This window comes from Colletotrichum fructicola (genome assembly GCF_000319635.2).
Source record: "Colletotrichum fructicola Nara gc5 chromosome Unknown KSG_Nara_v1_contig03, whole genome shotgun sequence".
Classification (NCBI taxonomy): domain Eukaryota; kingdom Fungi; phylum Ascomycota; class Sordariomycetes; order Glomerellales; family Glomerellaceae; genus Colletotrichum; species Colletotrichum fructicola.
The window spans coordinates 3305420-3330899 of NW_027094053.1; the positions used below are offsets into that span (position 1 = coordinate 3305420).

General features: G+C 51.1%; 8 protein-coding genes across 8 annotated transcripts; 5 read left to right on the forward strand and 3 right to left on the reverse strand.

Moving 5' to 3' along the window:
- Nucleotides 1–509: 509 nt before the first annotated feature.
- On the forward strand, nt 510–1343 carry hsdA-1 (3-alpha-hydroxysteroid dehydrogenase/carbonyl reductase; the record flags this gene model as incomplete). The annotated part of the gene is made up of 1 exon (XM_032024248.1): nt 510–1343. One exon carries the CDS (start codon nt 510–512, stop codon nt 1341–1343), a length of 834 nt encoding a protein of 277 aa, XP_031879127.1.
- Nucleotides 1344–4145: 2802 nt separating this feature from the next.
- CGGC5_v005705 (mitochondrial 54S ribosomal protein mL38) lies at nt 4146–5121 on the forward strand (the record flags this gene model as incomplete). Its single annotated transcript, XM_032024249.1, has 3 exons — nt 4146–4472; nt 4535–4816; nt 4870–5121. The coding sequence occupies 3 exons, from the start codon at nt 4146–4148 to the stop codon at nt 5119–5121; spliced, it is 861 nt and encodes a 286-aa protein (XP_031879128.1).
- A 1060-nt stretch (nt 5122–6181) lies between these two features.
- LIP1-6 (Lipase 1) lies at nt 6182–8010 on the forward strand (the record flags this gene model as incomplete). Its single annotated transcript, XM_032024250.1, has 3 exons — nt 6182–6640; nt 6697–6792; nt 6856–8010. 3 exons carry the CDS (start codon nt 6182–6184, stop codon nt 8008–8010), a joined length of 1710 nt encoding a protein of 569 aa, XP_031879111.1.
- Nucleotides 8011–8870: 860 nt separating this feature from the next.
- On the reverse strand, nt 8871–9698 carry CGGC5_v005707 (Dioxygenase; the record flags this gene model as incomplete). The annotated part of the gene is made up of 1 exon (XM_032024251.1): nt 8871–9698. The coding sequence occupies one exon, from the start codon at nt 9696–9698 to the stop codon at nt 8871–8873; it is 828 nt and encodes a 275-aa protein (XP_031879123.1).
- Nucleotides 9699–15715: 6017 nt separating this feature from the next.
- Nucleotides 15716–16471, forward strand: CGGC5_v005708 (uncharacterized protein; the record flags this gene model as incomplete). The annotated part of the gene is made up of 1 exon (XM_032024253.2): nt 15716–16471. The coding sequence occupies one exon, from the start codon at nt 15716–15718 to the stop codon at nt 16469–16471; it is 756 nt and encodes a 251-aa protein (XP_031879125.2).
- A 675-nt stretch (nt 16472–17146) lies between these two features.
- On the forward strand, nt 17147–17556 carry CGGC5_v005709 (uncharacterized protein; the record flags this gene model as incomplete). The annotated part of the gene is made up of 2 exons (XM_032024255.1): nt 17147–17249; nt 17309–17556. The coding sequence occupies 2 exons, from the start codon at nt 17147–17149 to the stop codon at nt 17554–17556; spliced, it is 351 nt and encodes a 116-aa protein (XP_031879129.1).
- A 558-nt stretch (nt 17557–18114) lies between these two features.
- On the reverse strand, nt 18115–19572 carry CGGC5_v005710 (uncharacterized protein; the record flags this gene model as incomplete). Its single annotated transcript, XM_066151499.1, has 3 exons — nt 18115–18188; nt 18232–19214; nt 19268–19572. 3 exons carry the CDS (start codon nt 19570–19572, stop codon nt 18115–18117), a joined length of 1362 nt encoding a protein of 453 aa, XP_066009250.1.
- Nucleotides 19573–20508: 936 nt separating this feature from the next.
- Nucleotides 20509–24829, reverse strand: NUP170 (Nucleoporin NUP170; the record flags this gene model as incomplete). Its single annotated transcript, XM_032024258.1, has 3 exons — nt 20509–21222; nt 21270–24421; nt 24484–24829. The coding sequence occupies 3 exons, from the start codon at nt 24827–24829 to the stop codon at nt 20509–20511; spliced, it is 4212 nt and encodes a 1403-aa protein (XP_031879071.1).
- Between the last annotated feature and the right edge of the window lie 651 nt (nt 24830–25480).

Consider the following 25480-nt stretch of genomic DNA (forward strand, 5'->3'; position numbering starts at 1 on the left):
ATCAGAAAGTTTAAGATAGTTCAACTAAGCAAAACAACATCCAATAACAGGCAACTTGAGATGATACTTCGCAGAGTTGCGATCTCTAGCAGTAAGTTGATTGGTCTCACCCCACAGTAAGTCTGATGTGAACATTCTTACCTTTTCGTGCATGGGACTGTTTCCAAAGCTGATAATTAGTAACAGGAACTTGCGAGAGCTTGACACCAACGTGGAAGATGACTTGGATTGGTCTAAGCCACGTTCAGGCAGGGGACCACTTTTCACCAACTCAGCGTAGCATCCTGATTTCCGATCTGAACGAGGTACGAAACCGAATGCGATAACTTTTGATTCGATGGTTCATATCTTGGCAATTTGGTCTTCGACTACTCAACCGAGCCGAAAACGAGATTCGAAGACTGACAACGCGAGCTTCGTCGTTTTTAACACCATCAATCGACACTTGCGACCAGAAAGTTCTGCAAACAATCTTCGCTTCCTCTCAATTTACGCTCTTCTCTCCCATCATGTCTCCAAACCGCCCCGTTCTTGCCGTCATTGGCGCCGGCAGCATGGGCGTTGCCATTGCCCGTCGGCTCGGTCCGTCCCACCACATCCTTATTTCCGACTTTTCCCCTGCAACCCTCTCAAACGCCGAAGACTCGCTCCGCTCTGCCGGTCACTCATTTACGGCCCAGTCAATCGACGTTTCGAAAAAAAAATTTGTAGCATCTTTCGCGGAGGCTGCAGCCAAGCTGGGTCCCATTCAGACTGTTGTGGTGACAGCGGGTGTGTCCAACGCAGCCAATAACGCCGAGTTGATTTACAACACGAATCTCCTTGGCGTTGCCTTCATCATAGACTCATTTCAGCCATTGATGGCTCCGGGCGGCTCTTTGACTGTGATAGCCTCTATGGCAGGTCACATGAAGAAGCCGAACTCCGCTCTGGACGACCACTTCGCAACTGCCTCTGCTACCGAACTCCTCAACCATGCAGACATCAACCTTGCCGGAGACCCAGGCGACGCTTACTCCATTTCAAAAAGAGGCTGCATAGTTCGCGTTCGCCATGCTGCAATTGCTTGGGGCCGTCAAGGAAATCGGATCAACACCGTCAGCCCCGGTGTCACCATGACCCCAATGATCGCCGAGGTGATGCAGTCAGCCGCGGGATCGATGTTGGAGGGCATAATTAAAGGCGTTCCTCTTGGCCGTATCGGTACGCCTGACGACATTGCCGGTGCTGTTGCCTTTTTGGCGGGCCCGGATGCCACGTATGTCAACGGAGCGGATTTGCTGGTGGACGGAGGCTCGCGGGCGACTCACCGGTGGCCCGGCACCGAAGCGGGGGCCGAATAAGTGGGGACACCGAGGCGTTCAAGCCTTTCCTGATCTGGTATGCACGGCATTTCGGTACACTGGCCGTTGCGTATCGGAATATCGGGCAAACACCGATATTCCCCGACATAAATGGGCAATATTGACCGTGCCCAGAGAACCGGGTCAGTTTGGGCGGGGGCCATTGTCTTGTGTGTTCGGCATGTGATATTCCGCCTTCTGCGAGGCTGTGGCACATTTCACAGCCACAGAGCGTTTCTCCGTAGTCAGATCTCATAGAATACCTGTGTTAGAGCTTCTGTAACCAGTCCAACTCATCGTTTGTGTATTTTACTTGCACCCTACGTCGGCCATGAGATCGCAGGATTGCGCCCGTTTATGATTTTTACTTTGGCCATCTTCACCATTTCCATGGACAGTGGCATGACTTGCGCCGTATGCGAAATTTTCGTCTCCGGCTTGTCCTAATGCAGGAATCAGTATGAGGGAACCAGGAAAATAACAGTGTAAAAGTCCACGGAGAAAGAGATTGAGAGGCCATGCACATTACCAAGCAAACAGTCTTCGACCTTATTGATTGGCAATTAACTTCACTCTTCAAACTCTCTGGCTGCGTTCTCAGCGATGACATCCCGTCTGATATTACAGCTGCAGCCGCGTAGCGCTTTGATATCAGTCGGAAAACCGTCGTATATCCGATGCAATTCGGGATGAGCTCCTCTATAGTAACTATAACATTAAGTCAATCCCTATCGTTGGAACTGTAATACTACAGCAGATCTTTAACTACCTAAGTTGCCGGTGTCCGTCGTCGATACTTTTGATCGTGTGGCTCGAACGACGTGGAACAGTCAAGGTTTCTTGGACAATAATCCGATATGGGATTCTAGACCCGGTAGTTATTTCTTCGTTGGAATAAAGAGGAAATATTGATAGAGAATACGAGGCTTTGACTATACAATTGAAGCCTCGTCGGCCACTTTCAAAACTTCAAAGAGAAGAAATGAAAGAAGGTTCAACCACCGTTGCATAATGGATCTCATATGGAGATTACTAGAACTTCGAATCCCTGTTCGAGAACTGCATCTAGCTGTTCACAGTATCATTCCTGGTGTTTACATTTCCATGCCTCTGTGTTCGTTTCTTTGCCATCTCATCTCCTGATCCTTCTATTGGGATCCTATGCATATCTTCAACCGCCCAACACCCTGCCGGTGCAAACCTCAATTCACCATGAAGCATGAAACAGGCCCACTGTCCACATGAATCCGCGCCAGGATCCCTTCCCTGTCTGGTGGTTGCGAGCTCGAAAACATCAGCGCAGTCGCATCCGTTTGCGATTCGCTGAAACGAGCAACCTTACGATGCAACCCCGTAGATGCCGACCACTGACCCGAACAGGTGAATTGTCAACAGTCTCAAACCAATTGAGAGAGGAAGGAAGACGTTTATTGTTTCCATTCAAAGTCACCTCTCGCGTGGTCTTGCACTGGAACAGGGTTGTGGATGATCTTCGAACTCTATTTTTGCCTCTGAGTTTCTTGGCGCCCTGAAACGGCGCCTTTCTGACCTTGGCATCCAATACGCCTAGCATCCCTAATCCAGCAGCAAACAAGTACCTTCGGCGTCCATTTCTCAATCTAGAGGGAAATGTGGTGAACAACTGGCCCTGGGTTGTTAGTCGGGTTGATAAAGCGACCCGGGCACGTGGGAAACATTCCGGCTCGTGAAGATTGGGGTTGTCGCGTCAAGCATGTACCTTGTCAAATGACCACAGCTACGTTCACCTGGTCCTATCGAAGCTTTGTCCTAGTTCGGAGGCCCCCGAGCCGTGAACTTGTTTCTCTTGCCCCGCCTGATGCTCGGAAGTCGCCGCACTTTGGCGGGAGTAAATCTCCGAATGTGACCATGCGGCTCAAAGCTTTGAGTCGGAGCCCTCTCCGAAGCATTGCGACGTGTTTCCCGCTTGTTGGGCAAGATAAGGGCTATGAAGCTATTATTTGTACAATTAAGACCAGGACGGATTCAACTTTCAAGTCATGATGTCATTGGCGTACGCGGCATAAACGACCCTTGGTCCCTAGGAAAGGGTCTATCTGTCCGTTAATTCGTCTGGAGGCACACGATAGCTCAAGATATGGCTGAGTCTGTTCTCACCATAGGGTCTTTCATGCGAAAGTCGATGACAGCCACTCAGAAACACTGAAATATGATTGCAAGGAAACAAATTTGAAGGTTGCGAGCTTCCCATGGGCCGACATGCTGCGTGTGCGCGATCGTGACAGGATGTTTCTCTGAGCACTCTAACCATTTCGCAACGCATTTTCAATGCTGCAAGGATAAGGAGTGACATCCCACCCGCTCTTCAAAAGCTTGTTCCCAGTCCGCCAACGAGGAGGTCCAATGGTGGTGCGGGACGTGCATGTTCCTGAAACTTTGAGCTCAAAAGTCTGCGGTACCCCGCGCACGTCCGACCTCTTTGAGCACTGTCGCGAAGCTTAATAGCCTCACTGTTTCTGTCTCATCGCCAGAGCATGTTGAGCAATTTGGTGCAGCTCAAGATCCAGGATATCAGTCTAACGTTTGGCCCGTGATGCCCCAATACTAGGGTGGTGGTGGTAAAGTGATGAGTTGGGCAGAACATAAAGATCATCTACTTCCTTAGGCCCAACTTTGCCTCGCGTACTCGTCAATGTGCCCGATTCGCCCTGCTGTCACTCTCGCTCTCGACCCTCTTGTATATCATCAGGTGCAGGACGCCATTCTTTCCACTACGCTTCATGTTGTTGGTAACTGAACGGCAGCCTACCACCAGACACCAACATGAAGGCCATTCTCAGTATCGCGGCATTGTTCGCCCCACTCGCAGCCGCCAATGTTGCCCATGGCGATATGCCGCCGAGGAGCATGTCGACATCCGAGTTCCACCAGGCATTCATGGAGAGCGGTATCGTCCCAGAAGTGATGGGATCATTTGACCCCATGGTCTCCTTCTACGCAGGATACATGGCCAGCGATGGTGATAAGGCATTGATGATGCCTGGTTCCAAGCTAAAAATGAAGGAGGTCAAGATACCCTTTGAGTTCAGTGTGGAAAACATCAGCATGGCACAAAATGTGACCAGGAACTCTCGGTTCATCGTCTTGATGGTGAGTTTTGGACAATACGTGGGATTTGATGCGGAATGGCTTGACTGACGCTAGCGAACCAGATTGGACCTGACTCGCCCTCGCGTGAGAACCCGAGCGAGCGAAACATCAAGCACTACTTGGCTGGAAACTTTACTGTTGAACAGACCAAGTCGGCGGTACTAAATTCTTCAATGATTATGAAGAATTCATCAGCCGCGTTTACCGAATACATGCCGCCCGAGCCCAAGTCCGGCAGTGGCATGCATCGATATATCTATCTGCTCTACGTCCAGCCCGAGAAGATGAACAGGATGGGATTTGATATGGTCGGTATGGATATGAAGGACCGTAAGAACTTCAACGTAAGAACAACCTCCCTGCATAATCATGGATGTTACCTATTGACACTACCAAGTTGACGTCCTTCCGAAAGATGGCCGGTCTCAAGCGTCCCATCGGTGGCACATTCTTCACACTGAACATGGCCAAGGACGGCGGTAATGGAGGAGGTGGCGGCGGCGGCAATAACGGGGGAAATAATGGTAACGGAAACAATGGTAATAATGGCGGTAATGGCGGCAACGGAAAGAACGCCGCATCCTTGATCCAAGCGGGGTCCTGTGTTGTCTTCGTAACCTTGTTTACATCCATGTTTATTTGGATGTAGGTAAAGTTGGGTGACGACTTGATGATTGTACGAGGAACTAAAAGGGTTACAAATAAGGTGTTCAATTTGTTATGTACTATAACATTCCTTTAAAAGGTTCGGAAGCGCAAACAAGCAAGTCATTCTTCTGGCCAGTTCCCGATTTATGTTGGCTTTCGACGTGAACAAGATGATACATGAAACGGGCTACCAGGAGTACTTTGACTGCAATCGTGGTAGCCGCGGAGTAGGCTGCCCATTTGATATGGCCTATTTGATTGACTGTTGAATAGAGAAGACCCTTTCGCCACGTTGCATGATTGATACAGCGAAAGCTCGATCTGACCGCTCTGAATTGCAGTAAAAGCCTTCGCTGGGGGATGAACCGAGACACCCCGTCTTCCAGTCCGGTACCGGCACCGGCGCCGACGACTAGGTTCATACGTCGCACTTTCCCCGACCAGTTCCCCACTCGGCTTCCTTGGCGGGTTCCCCGCGTGACCCGGAGAATGTTTTGAGGGCAATATTGCTGCATCAACACGAACACGGTACGAAAATCACAACGACTTCGAGATAACAGGAGGCAAATCCATTCGAAATATCGTGCGACCTCAGGAGCATCCAATGAAGGCTGTGGACACCAAATCAACATAACAGTTGTGAGCGGCTTTCCTCATTGGCGGCAGTTGGCCAAACTACTGCAAGTACTCAACTCAAATGCGACTTCTACATAATCAGTCTTGGCTTTACAATATTTGTCGACATGATCAAATCCAATTTATCCTCCACCGACAATTCTTGGCTGTTCGCCATTCCAAGGCACGAATCTCGTCATTCAAACTACTCTTGCACCATTGATTGCTTAGCGGGGACTCTTATCGTCTCGGTGGGGGACTTGCCAGGGTAACATGACAGTATGAGGGGTTATTACCGGTACTTGATCGGCACCGGCTAGTTATCTGCCGACTCATTGAGCGGGATAAATAATTGTCGAGTCTGTGACTTTGTAGATTTTCTAGTCTGTACCTCTTCGTTTGCGGTCTGGGAATAGAGCTGCACTTGAGCCTTGATTCGGAAAGTCATGGTTTGGTTGCCCTTTGTTGGGAGCTCTTGGCACGGCGCCAACCTCTTCGCCTCTCTCCTCTTGGCTACTGCTTCCCGTGCCAGCCCGCTGCCCCTCAATGAGACGCTCACCGTCTCTATCCCCTCATATGGCTCATTTACCGGCACAACACTGAACTCTACGACTTCGGGATACCCCCTCTCAAAGCCGGTTCATGCTTGGTACGGTATTGACTACGCGACTCAACCAATCAGTGACCTGCGCTTCTCGGTTACAGGTTGGCCGCCGGCTTTCAATGGGACTCGCGCCGCTAAGGTCTATGGCAAAGTGTGCATTCAAGAGCCGGGAAATTCGAATCTGGTGACCTACATCAAGACTGATTTGGAGTACGGCGAGGACTGTCTGAACCTCAATGTTTACAGACCAGCTGGGGTTAGCATCGAGGAGAAGCTGCCTGTCTTAATCTGGATCCATGGCGTATGTTCCAGATAAATCTTCGGCCTATGAAACAGACTGAAGCTAATCTGTGCCAGGGCTTGTTCCGCAACGGAGCTGGCATCATATTTGATGGCGCATCCTTTGTCGCGTCATCACCTGAGCCTGTAATGGTTGTCACGTTCAACTACAGGGTAACTTTATCCTCTCATCAGTTGCATCTCTTCTCTTGTATACTGACATTCTTGTCAATCTAGCTAGCTGCTCTCGGGTTTCTTGCATCGCCTCTCCTTGCAGATCTCGACTTGGTGAACTTGGGTTTGCAAGACCAACACCAGCTTCTTCGCTTTGTCCACAAGTACATCTCATCATTCGGCGGAGATCGTGATCGTGTCACGCTGGGTGGAAAGTCCGCCGGCGCCCATTCAGTCGGTTTCCACTACCAAAACCCCTTCGCTGAGGGCGAGAAGCTTTTCCATCAAGCCATCTTCCAGTCTGGTGGCCCAACTGGACGATCTTTCCCAAATGCTTCTGAGCCCATTATTGTCAAGCAGTACGAGCAGTTCCTTGAAAGAGTAGGATGCCAGGATGACGGCGTTGCCGAGGACCTGTTAGCCTGTTTGAGACAAGTCGATGTGGATCTCATTGAGCAAACATCTACGGCGCTACTGGCTGATTACCGGTACAACGGAACCCATCCCTTCCAAGCCGTCTCGGGCGCTGCCATTATTCCTCGTCTACCGTCAGAGACCTGGGAATCTGGGGAGTGGAATCACGTCCCAGCTGTCACCTCCTTCATCACCGAAGAAGGAAGTATGTACGCACCGACAAATCTTACCACCGACGAACAAGCCTGGAGTTGGTTGTCCAATCTGTATCCGGGTCTTGACAGCAGCGATCGTGAAGCATTCTCTCGGTTATACCCTGATCCCCAAGCCGACTCAAGTTCTCCTTACGTGGATGCTCGTGGCCAATCCGCGCAGTTCACACGTCTTACCGCAGTCTACGGCGATACATCCTATATCAGTGCCTCTCAAGAGATTGCGTCTCGTCTTTCTGCGGCTGATGTTCCCGTCTGGAAGTTGCATTGGAACACCAATAACAGCATCACCCCTTACCTTGGCATTTCTCACGGCTCTGACGTCCCATACGCGTGGGCTGAACCTGACACGCAGTATCCAGAAGCCGGAAAGATACTTGCCGGATACTATGCCAGTTTTGTGGTTCACGGTGATCCGAACACCCTCAAGGCGTCGCCTGCAGCTGAGTGGAGTTTGTACTCGAAACCAGGATCAGATGGCCTGGGGTGGCAAGTGAATGTCAGCCCCAATGGAACATGGCTGGAGGAGGACAGTATCAGGAGGGAGGCCCTTGAGTACTGGAGATCAATTCCGGTGAAGCTGAACCATTGATTGATCTACTATATCATATCCGAAGCCTTTAGGCGGGTTGGCCTAGAGGTCGGGCAAGTCAATATAACAAATAACGCTTCCTTTCCAAGAAAGAAAGGGTACTGATGCTGCGGTACCTAAGTCGACTACGGCTGGACCGTCATCAAATTCGTACGAGACGATTAAAACTTCCCTACGGAGTATAAATATTCGCCCGGCCCTGCGGGCACCGCTCCCATTTCTAAGTAACCATCCATGGATGTTATCAGGTGTCTTCGACTTAAGACGAAGTCAATCTGTTTCATGACCTCGAGGCCTTTATCACACTTTGGTTGAGAAGACAAATATGCGGGATTTATTGTTTTTCAATTTGAACGGAACAGACGCCCCTGACGACGGAGACGACGGAGACAACAGAGACAACAGAGACAACAGAGACAACAGAGACAACAGAGACAACAGAGACAACAGAGACAACAGAGACAACAGAGACAACAGAGACAACAGAGACAACAGAGACAACAGGGACGACAGCTGCACCAGCCATAGGCATTCTGATAAGACTAGCATAGATAACATAAGTAATAGGAAACTTTACTTCGTTACCTGTATGTATTAATCAGGTATGTGAGCTGAGCATACTATAACACATTTAGTACCCCTTGGCACATCCTAAAGCCACTAAGAGTGATTTAGGTTCTCATTGGGCTTTTCTTATGTGCACGCGAGGAGGATTTCGGCCTGCGAATTGCGAGGAAATCACAACACACGCCGGGAATTAAACCCTATGTTTGGTTTTCACCATAGTCCGAGCCCGTATGTATCCACTCAGATGATGAGACTGTGTCCCTGGGGAATCCGACTCCAGTATAAGTCTAACTTCAACCACTGTCAACCGTTTCTCTAGCAATTGTCTTTTCCTCAGGGTACTGAACCGACATGTACCGCAGATCGCCCGTCATACCAATGTTTCCAACGGGATTGAGGCCAAGCCACTCCTTGAGCTCCTCGCTGCACGTATCCTGAATCTCCTTGGGCAGCTTGGCAGTCCAATTGACCTGCTGACGCATGAAAGGTGCAGTGTAATAGCCAAACAACAGAGCGCGGTCCTGATCCTTGGTAGTGTTGCTGCCCGAGGTGTGCCACACGCGGCCGTCCATGACAATGATGTCGCCAGCCTTGCCCTCAAAGGGGACCAGCATTTCAGGTGCATTATCAGGCACCTGCTTGCGGTAAACCCATTTATTAGACCCTGGAATATACTGCGTCGCGCCGTTGTCCTTGTTGACGTCTGTCAGACACCAGATGACATTCAGCGCCCACACGTCCTGCCACGGATCGGGGAAGACAATGCTCTGGTCGGAATGCAAAGCCATACTCTGGGATCCGGGGCGAGCAATGTTGGCAGTAAAATTGCTGATGAGGAAGTTCTCGCCTAGCACCGCCTTTACCATGGAGATGGCGGTCGGGTGCGAGATGAGATCGCGGAAGATCTTGTCAAGCTCCATGAGGTAGAAAACGCGTACATTGCTGGGGTTTGGGTCGAGAAACGACAGGTATGTGTCCTCTCCACGGGCCTCGGCGGCAGCCTTCACCTTCCATAGTCGATTGAGAGCAGCGGCAGCCTCTTCAGTTGTGAGAATTGAGGGAACGCGGACCCATCCGTGTTCCCTGAGATGAGATTTGGCTTCTTCAAGATCGAACACCATGTTTGACAGGTTCCAATGCCGATTAAATTTGGTAAATAGGTACCAAGTGCCGTAGTCAGATTGATGGATATATTTGCATCCAGATTCTAGTATGGAAATTGACAATTCGAACGCGGAAGTAGACACGTCAAGTGGTGTATGTATGAAGAGGTGGCATTCGTTTGACAATGAATCAGTAGGAAAGATGAGAGTAGAAGGCTGCGGGGTCTCATTGCCAAATATACTACCGGATCTGAATTTCCGAGGCAGCTCATGGAGTACGCGCCGTGACGGTAACATTTGTAGTATGATCCCTACCGTCTCCTCAATCAACCCCGCCTCGATGCATACAATACTGAGATTGTTGCAGTATGCTGAAGGCAACCAACTTCGTTTCTCCAATGGCGATGGTTTGCTTCACAAGCGATCGGCGACCTGTCGCGCCCGAACTAGGGTATGCAGCAGGGAAACAAGTACGGATTGGTGAAAGTAAACACGTCAGGCATGCAGAGTAAGCAACGATGATACACAATAGTCTTATCAACATGCACGGCAGTACCCGAAGAGACCTCTCAGGCAGCTGTTGGTCTGGTAGGGGTCGCTGTTGGTAGTTCCCATTCCGCTGCATATTCAATTCAACCAACAATGATACTACAATTTTCGGTGCTTAATTGGTTTTGCAGGCCAAAGAGCCTGACTTATCTTAAGTCTATAGTATCAGGCTGGTATGCTCGTCTCAGCCTCGATCAGAGCAACCCAAAAGATTAAGAATTCTGAGTATGATTGTCGACGACTGATGATAACGAGCAATAATCACAGCACCTCGACGCTATCAGGGCGACGGACTAGAAGCATCACCGGGTGGTCGATATACTTTTGCGGTAAGTCAAGACATCTCGAAATCATATCACCCGAATATATGGTATTATCCAGACGCAGACGTCTGTGTTGGTCCACGAGCCATCCCGCAGCCTCCCTGTTAAACCTACATAGGCTCCCCCAATTGCTCCAAGGAAGATACGCCTTGCATCGTCGCCGTTGCTTCCTTAGATCTTCCCGCCATATTTAGTAGATCCGAAAGCTTCAGACGAGCCCTTATTGCCTGTCCAGCATGATACATCCTCACGATTTCGTTAGAAGATAGGCTCTGGGCACGTTCAAGTGCTTCGACCATTCGCATCAAGCACGCGATACCTGCATCCAAATTGCCAACTTGCATCATGCATTCATGAGTGATAAACTCAGTTACGGCGTAGTGCGCGAGCTCTGAGATGCTCTGGCTTTTCCGAAGAAATGTCGAGTGGTCAACGCCTGCTAGCAGGTGTGCAAGCGACCTGTCGCAGACTTCCTTCAGCTCTGTTGGTGGCACCTGTGTCGTTCCCATATTGGCTTGAATCCGGCGACACTCCACTTGGCTCATGTCGTAAGCAAATTGACCAAATGCCGTGGTCGAGTCACGCGCCAAAGCTCCAAAATTGTCGAGGACCGCCAGGTAACCTTGTGAAACGTCGCTTCCGGCATTCTCCTGCAGATTCAGCGTCCTCATCCGTGCGTTGACGGTGTTAAAGTCGTTCTCGCCTCGGATCCGAGCTAAAATATCTGCAGTGATGACATGCATTTGGCGGAGGTGATACAGCAAGGCCTCAGGGGAGCTGGCACAGATGCCATGTAACATTTTAGCCATTTGGGTGATTGGCTGTCCTTTCTTCCTGATGTCAAGCATTTCCCAAAGGTGTGCAGTGTAAAATCGCAATTCGTTGATCTGTCCAGTTTCCAGGAGTCTCAAGGGAATTTCCAAGAAAAGCGACTGGTAACCCATCAAGGCTTCATTTTTGATGACATCCTCGATGCCAAGGAAAGCCTTTCGCAATGCAGAACCACTCGATTGGATCTCTCCAGCTTCTAGCCGACGGGTAGCTAAGATAATTATGGAGACGAGGTGCTCCCCTGCATCAGGTAGCCACCAAGAACTTCCGACTTGTCTCCAACGAGGATTAATGCGAGAGGTGCCGAAGAGGAGATCCCGTAGACCGAGAAATAGCCCATTAACACGTTCATCCTCCTGGCACCAGAGCAATGGCGCATTAGGAAACTGTATTTGGCATTCCAGCTGTGGCGATGATCGCATTCCGACTATGCGTACCTCGTGATTGCGGTTTCTTGTTGGAACAGTGCTCTGCCGAGAACGAATGGGTCTTTTGCCAACGACCACTGTTGGAAGTGTCTCCACCCAGCCTTCGTTCAGTCGTCTGGTACTCCTCTCTCGGGCATTGTACTTCTTCCAATTCCATGCAAGAAACTTCAGTTTGTACTGCCGATGCCTGAGAAGGATCCATTGTTAGCCGCAGTCTTTCGGGTAACCAACGTCGCATCGCTCACGTGGCTGAGAACTGATGTTTCTCCGTCATGATTCTGTCAACATCTCTGAGCGACAGGTTTTTGGTGATGTAAAGGTCTCGGATCGTCTCCTTGCGTTTCTCCCAGTCGCTGATAGTTTGGGGTTTGAAAAGCGCAGGCCGGGCTGGAGTCTCCGTTGAACACCCCAGACCAAGAAATAATAGGCCGTAGATTGAGATATGGTTGTGATATACAGTCGGACCTGCCGGGCTGTCCTTTTCTCCATCACGTGATGGGCGTTCAACTTTGGGCTTGATGGCCATGATGGAAGGATCCATGTGAGATGCCGTGCTACCTTCGACAACGCGTCAAAGCGAAGCGAGCACGAAGGAATTGTTTCACTAGATTGCCTCTCACGTCTCTTCTCCGGAGGTGACGGTGCGATTGATGTATTGGCCGCTGGTTGCAGCTGCGACGATGAGGTAGAGGGAGTTGTGGCCGTACGATTAATTCGCGCGTACGTTAGGGCAGCGCGGTCACAGAGGCAACGAGGCAACCAGGCAACTCAGTGTTAGGCAACGTCACTTGATGTACATGGGCTCCCCGTCAATTGCGATCGCCCCCGACCTCGAGACAAGGGTTTGGTTGGCTACTACGCGTGAAGTGCAATTAACGCTGCCAATTGGACGAATCAAAGTGATGTATGCAGGGATTCCGGAGGATGCGGGGTTGATATTTCATCGTACCCAAGGGGGCAGTGTCTTAACAAATGATATCTGATGAGCAAAGAGGACTTTAGACATCTTATCTTCATTCGACCTACGAAAGACGGGATCGAGTATATTTCGACTAACACCAAGAATTTCCTAGGCATCGCAGACAGCTACGTTTATCAAGGTCTGGTGCTGTCCGTTCATCTGTTCTGTGCCGCGAAATGCGACGAAAATACCGATTGCCGGCGGAGCACGTTACATTGGCCGGGCCACGTCAGGATGGGACTATTGCCAGGCTTTCACATCCACTCCACGAAATGATGAGGTACGGATACCAATCGAAACTTCTATTGATAGGGGCTTCGTCACTGGCCGAATTGGATCGCGCTGACTAAAAATAATGAGGAAGCATGTGAGAACTTGGTAACTGATGTGAATGGCATCATAGTATTGCAGTCCAGAGTGGGAAATGATGCGCTCCATCTTGACGTTTCGGTGTCGATGGGTGCTTCAAGCTCTTCCAAGCCGATAACGGCTAACTGACTAACCATGCCTCGAAGAAGAGCCACGTGCTTGAATAAAATGTCGCCCGGTGTTTTTCAGAATTTTCAACTCTCACCGAAGTTTCCGTTGCACTGCCCTGACAAGCCAAGTTTAATGGCAAGGCTCACTCATAAGCTGCTGCGCCACATAAAAAAGACTACCAGGCCTTATTAATCGACCATTCTACTTACGTAGGTACCTAGGCGTGTTGTTTTCCGCGCCTTCGCATTACGATGATAAGCTGAAGGTTCCCAGTAATCCGCATTTGGTTCTCAGCCTTCAGTGGTCATATCTTACGACATAAAAGAACATGAGTCGTGCTACGATAGCGAGAAAATTCCATCTCCGCAGTCGAATGAATGCCGCCGGTATGTATTTGCGGGGGTTTCAAGGCAGTAGCTTAAGAAAAGCATTCACCCAGATTGTTACTTGTCACCTCTTTCTATATCTGGATTGACAAAGTTGCCAATCTCACTTATTCCCTCGGCGTTCTGTGCCTTACTAGCCAAAGCGACAGAAATGTGATGGGAAATTGTCATACTGGAAAACTGCAGATGCAGAAACAAGTTCGGAAAGATTTTCTTGGGAGAATACGGTGACCATGATGGCATAGCCTTCTACAAGGTCAGTGGTGTGAGTCCAGGGCCACGACCTGGGGAAACAGCTGTTAGCCCCGCAAATACTGCTTTTGTTCCTCCCAGCGAGCCAGGGGTAATAGGCAGGGCAGTCATATTTTTGTCAAGGCCCGAATTCACTCATACTTCGAGGTCAAGAGAGACATCTGCTCTGAAAGGCACAGTGCGCCTGGGAAAAGGTCGAGTACGAGCTCACTCCACCTGCCATTCTCCAACGCCTCTGAACAGAACGACAGCCCAAGCCTGATGGTTTGAACTCATTGACGATAAGAGCAGCATAGCCAGGGATGAGACCCGAACTTGGCTTCATGGTTGAGGGCACGCAATAAGAGCAGAATGGTTAGGAACTAGCAAACTTGATGAGACTCCAAAGTTCTGAAGCTTTTGAACTAAGGAGTATGCCAGTTCCAATTGTTAACTATCAGATCGATTTTCATCAAAGATCATCTTAACAATGCTAACACTCGAAATAAGGCAGCTGCTGATAAACCGACCAACTCCATATTTTGCAACATTCTACGCAAGACGTGCTTCCTTAGCTGGCCCAAAATTATTTGGTACAAGCTCCTTACACGGTAGATTCCTGCCGTCCCAAGTATTTCCTTCCAGCACAAAGACTGTTTATCATCAGCCTCCCCCTACACCGCCGCCGCCGCCGCCGCCTCCTCCTCCTCCACTACCTCGGCAAAGAAATCTTTTATCGATATAAAACGTCATCCTGTAAAAAAAGGAAGTCAGCAATCTTTAGCTATATTTTCTATCCAAGCAGGATTTACCTCAGTTCAGTGATGTGTAAGTAGTCTTTCTGAATGAACTTCCTGGTGATTTGTGTCCGTGTTCGCGATAAAGGTATGTTTGGACAATCAGTGGGGAACACTACTCCTTTTAGCCATATCTCTTTGGCCAATCTTTAAAGGTCAAAATCTCAGATTCTTTTCGAAGAAAACAGTGTCATAAAGGACGGCATCCAGCTAATAAGTACCCCGGCTATAACGCGGCTTCGGGATCTCAACCCAAATTCTCGTCGCCCCCTTGAGTCCTACGGCAATCTTAATGTGTTCACAGGCTGGAGCAAATGACGGGGCTACTACCCACCCTCCAAGTCAACTGATTGCGGTCATGGTGAGAGAACAACACTACCTCACGGGAATATGCAATTAAAGACAGCCTCACTTTGAGCGGTGAGGTGGGCCCCAAATCTTTAAGCCTACCTATGAAGACGCGCCCAATAGTACCATGCAGAACAGGTTCCAACCACTCGAGGTTGGTTTCCTGGTCTTATGAGCACAACATCCCGGCTTTACGCCCGAATACGTCATTGTATGTGGGTAGGCATTGAGAAGAGGGACATGCAAATGACGTCTAACCGTGCTGACCAAGAATAACAAAATGAGGCTGTTTTATCATGAGGTTCCCCTGATGTACTTAGATTGTACCAAGTACGTTTCAAAGATGACCGTCAGTGAGAGACCTTCCCAGCGCGAGCTGTCACGGGCACTTCGTAGGGGACCAGGTTGCAAACAAGCCTAACGTTGTATGCACATTTCCCCTTGATGGCAGTGTAACTATCAGGAAACACCGTCAGCGTTTTAGTCTCTGCTGACAATAATGAGCACCATTTAAACCTGGCATCTGTTTCCACAACCATTTTCAATTCATCCATCGTCGACTGACCTGAAAAGCTTCACACACTTTCATATTCAAAATCGTCATCAAGACGCTTAAATTTCGAGAACATCTTCAAGCACTCAAGGCAAGCTTAGCAGCATCAAAAACAGCGCCTACACATGTTGTATCTGACGCTTTCCAGATGGTCATTTTATCTACCCAGGGAGGTCAATACAGAGACAGTGGAGGCGAGCCCAATGGTCAAGCTGGTTACAGAAGCTCTTACGGGAGTTCACGAGGCGGACATAGTGATGGCAACTCGTACGACGGCGGAGCAACGAGCGGAGGAAGAGGTTCCAGTACCGGAACCACGTCATTTGCGGACAGGGGTGGTGATGGAGGCGGCTTGACTGGGGGTAGAGGTGGTGGTCTACACAGGGACGGAGGATGGAGCGGCTGGGGCGGCTGGGGAGGATGGGGTGGATGGGGAGGCGGTAGCGGCGGCAGTGGTAGTGGCAGGGGCGGCGGCGGCGGCGGCGGCGGCGGTGGTGTCGGTGATTATTATGGAGGTGTTGGAGGTGGTCAAGGAGGAGGAGGAGGTGGTGGTGGTGGTGGTGGCGGCGGTGGTGGTGGGGGAGGAGGAGAAGGGCCACATAGAGGCCGTGGATGGTTCGCCTGGTCGAGGATTTCCGGCGACGTTAGAAGTGGACTACATGGAACCAGAGATGGGCCAGGTACGAAGGCTACAGAGTTGAGGGCGGCCATGGAGGAGCAGATGGTCAAAGGGGAGCAGATGGTCGAGAGGGAGCAGGGGGCTGGGGCGGAGCAGGTGGTCAATCAGGAGCAGATGGTCGAGGGGGGACAGGTGGCCGAGGGGCATAGGCCCAAGCCTTATGAGCCGACGTGTTCTTTTCCAATCACATTTCCAGTTGTCTTGGGCTTTGCTTCACCGAAATGATGGATTATGCCTAGTGATGGCCTTGTGCCACTGCGATGATGTACGGATAATCGTTCAAATCGTTTCTCCTTCGCTGAGCCTTGATCCTGCAAAGAGCCCAAAAGGATGCCCCGCTGTACGTGGGAAAAAAAAACAAATTTCCATAAATGAAAGGCGGAATTCTGTAAGTGACTCATTTCTCCAGTTCCGCAACGGTAAGGTGGTCAGCAGAAACAGCCACGGCAGCTACACTGGCAAAGCCTCGTCTCTTGTGGAACACACCATGATTATGACGACCGGAATGCTCAGGCTGTGTGGCTGAAAGATCTTTTGGTTTTGTAATTTGATGACTCTTCCCGTTTCAGACCATGAACCTACGTGTGGAATCACTCGACGGTATTTTGTGATAAAAGCTTTGGAGCTGACATGGTGAACATGGTAAGCCAATTGTTTCCAATCCAAAGAATGACTGCCGCATCAGCTCAGGCAGACAGCAACGTGTTCATATACGACTTGAATTTTCAATTTAATAATTTTCCACATACGTCAGTGCGCAATGTCAACGAGTTACGTTATCGAAATTCTTGATCCGAGACACTAAGTCCAGTCAATTAGCCTAACGGCCAAACCAACTCTGGAGGACCTGATCATGACATGAAATACTTAAGAGGATATTTATCACGGCCGACCCTTACAATGCCAACAAAGAACCCCGGTACACAAGAAGCGCACCTTGACTCGACTCTTTCTGCACAAAAAGCTTTCAAATCTCAGACTCCTCCAAGGGTCAAAGCCGCCGGTACAGTGAGGCATTTTTCCATTAAAAATAAGACCCCTAAAATTCCTGACAACTCATAGATATGGGCCGTAAAGATCGGAGCAGCAAAGATCTCGTCGTTAAAGCCGGCGGAGGGGGTGGTGGTGGAGGAGGAGGGGCGACAGGCGGGGGCGGCGGATCCGCCATGGTACAGATCAACTACGGGCAAGACGGGGACTTTGAAATGATCAAAGCATGCTCACGGACTACAGAGGATGCAAACGGAAACTACGTTCATGAGTCTTCGTTTGAGAAGATCAGTTACACAAACAATGGTGGTAAACGTTAACCATCAGGCTGCCAGTATGGATTACTAAACAGCGTGGATGACTAGCCATGAAGTCAGGTGGCTTACCAAAGGTTCTTATATTGAACTAAATGCACAATACATCTTGTCAAAAAATCTACTTTGTATATGGCGACACTAGAAGCGATAATAGTGATAGAGACGACGAGGACGACAGTGATGGCCATAGTAACATACGGTATATAAGGGATGAACCCGTAGGAAATAGTGTAACTCAGGCATAAAAAATACAGGCTGTCTCCTTTCCACGGCTGGGGTTTGACCAAATAACCATAGCCCTGTCAATAAATCTGCACTTTTCGCCTCATTCTGGGGAGTCAGAGTCACGTTGGTCATCACCATCCGCGTACCGAGAGAAAGAGCCTCTCCATACTTCAATCGCTTCTTCTGCCCTTCCCATACATTGCAATACGTCCCTCCAGAATAGGCGATTCTGCCGCAAAGTCTGACCAGGCGAAACTACAATGTCAGAGGACCCGGCCTGCGGCTTTGCCACCTCGAGAGCTCTACCAAGGTCCTTGGAGTATGTTTCTTTTGTTTCTAGACCTCCGCAATGAACGCAGCCGTCATGCCCATGACTTCCACCAACCTGTCCCGAGCTTGCACCACAATCCCTGTGTCTAAATGCTGACGTTTTCTCTGCGGCACTGACTCTACCCACATGCGTTTTGCACAGCTCAGCAATCTTCGTGTCCGCAGGAGACAGCATCAATCGTGCCGCGTACGTGACCTGGCACGCTTCAATGCCGATGGTTGTCTCTGAAGTCTCTCCAAATTGGACGGCAGCTTCTTCGACAAGGCTTCCGAGTTTCTCGACGGCGAGGGCGGACTCTTGCGATGTTTTCGAGTCTCCCCTCGCAAGTAACAGATCGACAATGGCCATAAGCGTAGAAAGATCCTTCGTCCCACGGAGCTGACTATATGTGTCAGCAGTGATGCTAAACAGACGCTCAAGAGCCGGGCCCAGATATTCTGCATCGTTCAAGTGAATCAAATACAGCAGCTTGGCCAACTGAGAGATGGGATTCTGCCTCTTCTTGAGACTCAACATCTGCATTACGTGGTGCAGCCAAGCCCGTGTGACATCTTTATATCTGCCGGGAAGATAGAAGGGAATATATAGCAGAACGACCTGGTATATCTCAATAGCATCTCGTTCCATAACATCCTCTAAATTTCGAAAGGCTTCCCGCAACATTATACCACCTTGCTTGTGGTGCTTGCTTTCGAACAGGCGGATGGCTTGGTCCATCTTGGACACCAGAAGCCTTCCGGTAGTTGGAAGCCCGGTGAATCTGAGGTTCTCGCTCGACCAGCCTGCGTTATCGCGCCGGAATGTGCCATGAATAAGATCTCGGAGGCTAGTGAAGAGCTGCAGAGCCCTTTTGTCATCTCCGTTCGCGCAGGTTAACTTGGTAGATGGCGTGGCACTTGTGGTTGGTACTCTTGCCGAACTGCATCTTCTGATAGCCCAAGCAGACTCTATGTTTATGTTTCGTTTACTGCGCATCGGCCGCCGACATGTTGTCTGGCCTTGTGACATTTCAATAGCTCGGCCAGTTTCTTTACTTTCCTGGACCGATTGTGTGTTGTACTTTTTCCAGTCCCATCTTTTGAATTGTCGCTTGTACATCCTTTTACTAAAATGAGACGTCAGCTTCAGCCGTCGCTGGCGTCCGGTGAAAATTCTTACGTCGCTGCAAAGGAGTGGTCCCTAAGCATGGTATTCGCAACCTCCTCAAGCGTGAAATTCTCAACCAGGTAAAGGTGCCTAATAACATCTTTCAAGGTGTCCCACTCTTGCCGTGTCTGCGGGCGCCGTGGTTCAGCTTGACCAGAGTAATCGGGCGACTGCATGGGCCGGAGGCTGAGGCTCGGTGCAATACGTTGATGTGGCTTCGGAGCCAGCAGCTTATAGCCGGATGGTGTTTTGGAAACATCCTGAGAGGTTCCCCGCGCAGGAGTTCCCGGTCCGTCGTCGATTCTGTTGAGTATCATTATTGCAGCTTTTGTTTTTCGCCCATGGAAGAAAGTACAGATTGAACTTCACGCCGGCGAGGAAAGGCCTTCGCAAGACTAGATTGGACCAGCCTCAACGTCAATGTCCAGCTCGCTCGGGTTGAATTTGCAACTGCTGGTTGGCATGAATTCCCAGCTGAATCGATTAGGCTCCCCCACACTACTTTTTCGCAGTCGTTGTTGGTGGTTGCCTTACCTTGCCCTACCTTCCGGCCGTAGCCAGCCTCAGCCGCTGTGGAATCCAAATGCCTTGTCTCACATCAGCACGAATCAACGATGCGGAAGTCAACCCGTTTCACGTTACGTGATCCAGTGGGAAAGCATCTGCGTACTGCATGCCAAGCCGCTGGTTGGCAGAAGGAGAATACTTTGAGACTTGGCAGGATGTCATCGTGCATGAACATTCATTCGGTCATCAAGGTATAATCGGGAAATACTCAGATTGTCCTAGTTACACCTTGTTGTCAGCTGAACAACACACTCCGACATACACTTGTGCGAAAAGATCACAAACGTGACACGATGATCTAGTGTCACAACGAGTGCCAGTTGACTTACATCTCGCCACAATCACTCATCAGACACCGCATCTCAGGAACCCAATCCGTTAAGAAAAAAGAACACCAACTAAATGTAGTCATTCAAAAACCTAAGCCTACATCGCCAAGTCCCAAGCCGCGCGCGGCCCAAACCCACACACACCCCGGGCAAAAATACACACGGTTTTTTTCGGTCGAACTCTTTGTACATGATTTGTCTTTCTCCTCCTCCCCCTGACTGGCGGAATCTCTCGAGACGAGAGCAGCGCGCTTTCTGTTATCAGTCTCCTAGTTTATCTTGTATTCTTTCTTCCTCGACCATCCTTCTCTCCTGCCTTATTGCATTCGCCCGGATCATTAGAACGTTGTTCAGACATTACATGAAGCGCAAGCTTCCCGACGGCCCCCTCTCCACGAGACCATCAACTTCCCTCCTGACAGCACGCAGACGTCTGCGCACCTCCGCCAAATCCGCACCGCCAGGGTTCGAGCCGTGGCCCGCAGGCGGCAAGGACGATTCGCATCTGCTCAGCAGATCCTTAACCCAGGCACCGATAGCACCGTCACCCTTCAGAGAGGCGCCGCCGCGACGCTTCACCTCGCGTTGCCAGACATCGACCGCGAAGACAATGAGCTCGATAATGCGGTTACGGTTGTTGCTGCTGAAGCCGTAGTCCTGTGTGTCGAAGACGCTCTCGAGAACGCGTGTAACCATGTCGTGGGAGACACCCAGGCTAATGAAGAGCTGGACGGGCCATGTGGGGTCGGCGCCAATCTCAGCATCCTGGTGGTACTCGACGGCGTAGCGGCAGACTTCGGGAAGGAGGACTGGCACAGGGAAGATGAAGCTGTCGAGTGATGTGCGGTGGGCGATGTTCTGCACCTTGACTGACACAGACTCGTACGGCGACGGCAGGACAGGAATGCCGGGGCCAGCCTCCTCCATGCGGTCGACGGCCTCTTGGTGGATTTGCTCAATTAGGCTGACCCACGTTTGGGAGATTGTGCTAGGGTTGCGGTAGTCGGCGCTGTGGTAGATCAAAAGACACAGGTCGTAGTAATTTGCTTGGTCGGCGTATTGGTTGAAAAGCTGAAGCGAATTAGCTTTGTCATTGAGTACTTCAGGAGACGACTTACATCTGACAGCGACAATATCTGACCGTCGAGAGCCTCTTGAATCTCCGCCTTACGCTCCGGTGCAATACGGCTGTCGGCCTTGAGCCTCTCGAGCAAATCGTCCTGGATGTTGGCGATGTCGAGGAGCTCGCTGACCTCGTGGGCCAGGACCTGCTGTTGTTGCCTGCCGATGCCGGCAGTGGCGACACTGGCGTTGCCCTTGGCTTTGCTGAGAAGGACAATACGCTCCTTGATACCAAGGTCGAAGTCAGAGTTGGCGAGGTCGGCCTGGACCTGGGCTGCCTCAAAGTATCTCTCACGCTGAGTGTAGAACTTGCAGAGAAGCTCGGCGTGTCCAACGTTAGACCTGGCGAGGCTCTGGAGGTATGTGATAACGTGAGGTGACTCGATGGCCAGAATTCTGTCGGTCCAACCCTGTTCGATGTACCACTCATAGAGGTCAAAGTGGAAGACCTCATCATCCGAATCGTTCACCACACTGTATGCCTCCAGGCGCTTAGTGCCAATCAGTGTCAACCTGCCATCGATCGTCTCCGGCTCCCTGCTTGAGGCGGCGTCCAAGTGCTGCAGAGCCTCGTGAATCAACTCGTAGCACTTTCTACGTTCCGAGAAGGCATTAGCCCGAGGGTCGTTTGGAGGCTTGCCATCGTGGACCCAGGAAAGGGCGCTGTTGCCTCTGTCCTTCTCGCGAGCAACGACCAGGCAAAGCTGGATTGCGCCTGCATAGTACTTCAACTCAATGTACTGAGCCACAGCGTTGTGCAGATTGGCGAAGGAAAGGGCATTGGCGACGCGCTCGAAAAGCCTCAAACTCTCATGCAGCAGTGTGCGTGACGGGTTGCTGTTCAGAGGCTGCTCGGATGCCCTCTTCAACTGTTCTTGGGCTTTGAAAATGACAACATCATCAGGGCTGCAGAAGCTGCCGCATCTCCTACGCAGGGCATCGGCCACAGTCTCCACGTTAGAACCGCTCTCGATGTTGCGGTTGACGATCGACTTGACAAGAAGCTTGGCCAGCTCCTTTCCAGGAGCCTGCGAAAACAGCTTCTCGTATGTGAGCTCCTTCAGTTCTTGTTGCGCTTGGGCATCAAGTCTTGTGAAGATGTCGCTAACACGCTCGTCGAACAACATTGAAACGAAAGAAATGCCTTCTGAAATGCTCTCCATCAGCTTCTGGAGCGCGTGCAGAGCCTGGTGCTCAGCTTGGAGAGCAACCTCCTCTTGCTTGCTCGCCACTCTTTGGAGATCAGAGGGGCCAGACAGGCCTTGGATGAAGCTCTTGTTAGCCTCGAGGAATCTGCGAAGGCGTTCGAGCTGCTCTTGAATCGACAAAAGCTTGGCAAGAGGCACTCTTGATCCAATTGTGACGCCTCCGGTGGGGCTCACGGAAGGGACAACCACATGGTTCTTCCACAGGGTTCGGATCAGGCGAGTGATGTACACACAGAGGGCGTCATGCCTAGGAGAAAGGCGGACGGAGGTGGTGTTGAGTTGTGTGCCGTCGGTCTCGGTGATTGAGGGCTGTCCACCGTAGTCAACGAAAACAGTACGAGCGCGATCTTCCGTGGCCTGGTCGATAGCGCGAGCGGCTCCAGGTCGAGCATCGCCACCGTGTCCGCAAGCTACCGCCAGAGCACATGAGATTGTCTCTACCCGGCCATATCGCTGAATGAACTTGCGCGTCTCTAGTTCCAATCCCTCATCGCCCACGGCACCGCGGATGGCAGAAGCGAAAGTGTCGACCAGTCGGCGGCGGCGAATGATGTGCACACCGGTATTCGTGAGAATGGCAAACTCGGTCGAAGGCTCATCAAACTGAACAGCGAGCTCGTTTCCAAAACCAATGGGTTGGTTCGCAGCAGCGAATGGCTTCGTTACCAAACCTACATCTTCAGCTCTACTTCCAATATCGATCCAGTTGCCGTGTTCGTAGTACTTGAGTTGTTGAGATGATGCGTTGGTCTTGATGCGGCCGGTCTCGGGGGCAGAAACGAAAAGCTGGTCGTTGTTGGGGTCGGACTCCTTGACGACGAAGTCGAGGAAGTAGCCTGGAGCGAAACGAGCACCGAGTCTGCTCATCGCCAGGGCTTTTGAGGAGAAATCGATTATTGTCTCGCCGGCAGTATTCGTGCTGGCGCGGGCAGGGTTTTCCGCCGGAGGGAACTTGATATACTGAACCTGCATGCTTTGAGGGGGGGTATTAGAAGACACGCCACCAATCATGTAGGAAGCAGAGCTTGTAGCGCTGAGGAACAACCGGCATCCGGTGTTGGTGAGTGCCATGAGATGCAACTTTGAGGCCTCTCGGGAGGGGATAGCACTAATCGAGACGATTGTTGTGCGCTCGTTGAGCAAGGGCGACTGGGTGATCATGTGGGTAATGTCACGTAGACACGCGTTTCTCTCCTTTTCGATAACCTTGGTGAGCTTGTTAGGCCCGTCCATGTGGTACGTTCGAATGGTAGACCTGGTGGACAGAGTGTAGACCAGTTTCCGCGAGTCGTCAATAACGATGCTCTGAAGGCCCTCGGGAGACTTGTGCTGCCAGAAGCCACTCTGAAGGTTGACCACAGACGACCAACCGGGGTTTGTGTGGTTGATCTTGCCGCATCTGTTCGAGAACCACTTCTCCTCCTGCTGGTAGTACAGCTCGTGAATATCGGTATCGTTGCTTCCGCCGAAGAAGATGCGACCGTCCGCGGTGCCAGCAATGACTCGGACATCGGTGCCTCGCAGGGGGAGGTTCAACTTCGTGCTGTAGAGCGAAACCGTCTTCGTTCCGGAGGGGGTCGGTTCGGCAGAAAGACCGAGGAGAATCATCTCGGACGAAGTCGCGACGACAAGAATGTGGGTGATGGAGTTGACAAAGATGCCGGGCTTCGGGGACACCAGGGCGACTGCGTGGATCGTGTGAGGCTGGTCCTCAAAGCCAATAAGCTCAGGGTCAGGGTGTGTGTAGTCCCATAGGAACAGCGAGTTGTCGATAACAACCCATGCGTGGTTGATCTCCGCGAACAAGCCCATCAACGTCTGCAACTGGCCGGTGTTGTAGTGGCTGAAGACCTGGTTCGGGATGGGGTACATCTGCGTCTTGTGGAAGGGGGCCCACGCCGAATCGAGCGAGCTGTAGTCATACTCGGAGGATGCGCCTGCTGTTTGGGGGTCAGATATGCCATCGAGGGGGGAAAGGGCGGTGGAAGGGGAGACGACGTACGCCTACAGTACGAATCCAGTTCCGGGTAGTTCTCATCGGCTTGCAGGAATTGGTTGACCGCCTGCGCAGCTCTTGTGACCGGCGGCAGGTTTTGCTGGGGAGCTTGCGACGTCGAGACCAGTCCGCCGCTCGTACCGACCGAAGAGACCGTCGCAGGGGCGAAGCTCGATCCTCCTACCAGGGCGCCGCTGGTTCCAGTCGTTGTGCTTCCCTGGGCCCCGTCACCGTCCAAGAACAGGCGCCGTCTGACGGGCTCGTTGTCGTTGCCTGCAAATCGTGAAGCTGCTGGCGTGTTGAAAAAGGCGCCGGGCACCGGTCGCGCCGGCGTCAGCTGAGGGTATGACATCGTCGTCGGGATTCGGTTCGAAGCTCGACGGAAGGGTGCTGGTTCGGCGGGCAAACGCGTCGCAAAGATGCGGCCAGTAGGCGGAAGGAGGTCGCGCTATTGAATCATCAACGGGCAGTCGCAGACCGTTCAATTGAAGGCTGTCGGGGAAAAATCGACGCTGGATGATGCTTTTCGAAGCTTGTGCAGCTCAAGCCCGACAAAGAAAAGGTTACGAGCTGCGGGAGCTCTCGGTGTGGAAAAGGTGAAGTGCAGTAAACAATTTCTGGAGGAGCTCGACGAGAGGCTGGGCCTGCACTTGGAATTTTCGCGCCTGGAGGAGCCTGGTGGTCCCACGCTAGGCCCATTCAGGACACAAGGCTGAACCTGACGTTTTGGCAGGAGCTTCACACTTGATTCAAGCTTTCATTCAATGTTCACTGCAGATATCATACGCGACATGATTAGATGACAGAATTAATTATGTAGAACTTTTATATATCCGTAGCCTTCGTATGCAGCATCCCGACCGGGCAGTGCCACCGTCACGACTCCCACTCGCAGCTTTCCCCTGAAGCATTCCGCATGCGTCCAAGCTCATGCACCAATCATCTTCTTCTAGCTTTCATTCCTCATGTCCAGCATTTCTCCTCACGTTTTGCTTCTTCCTCC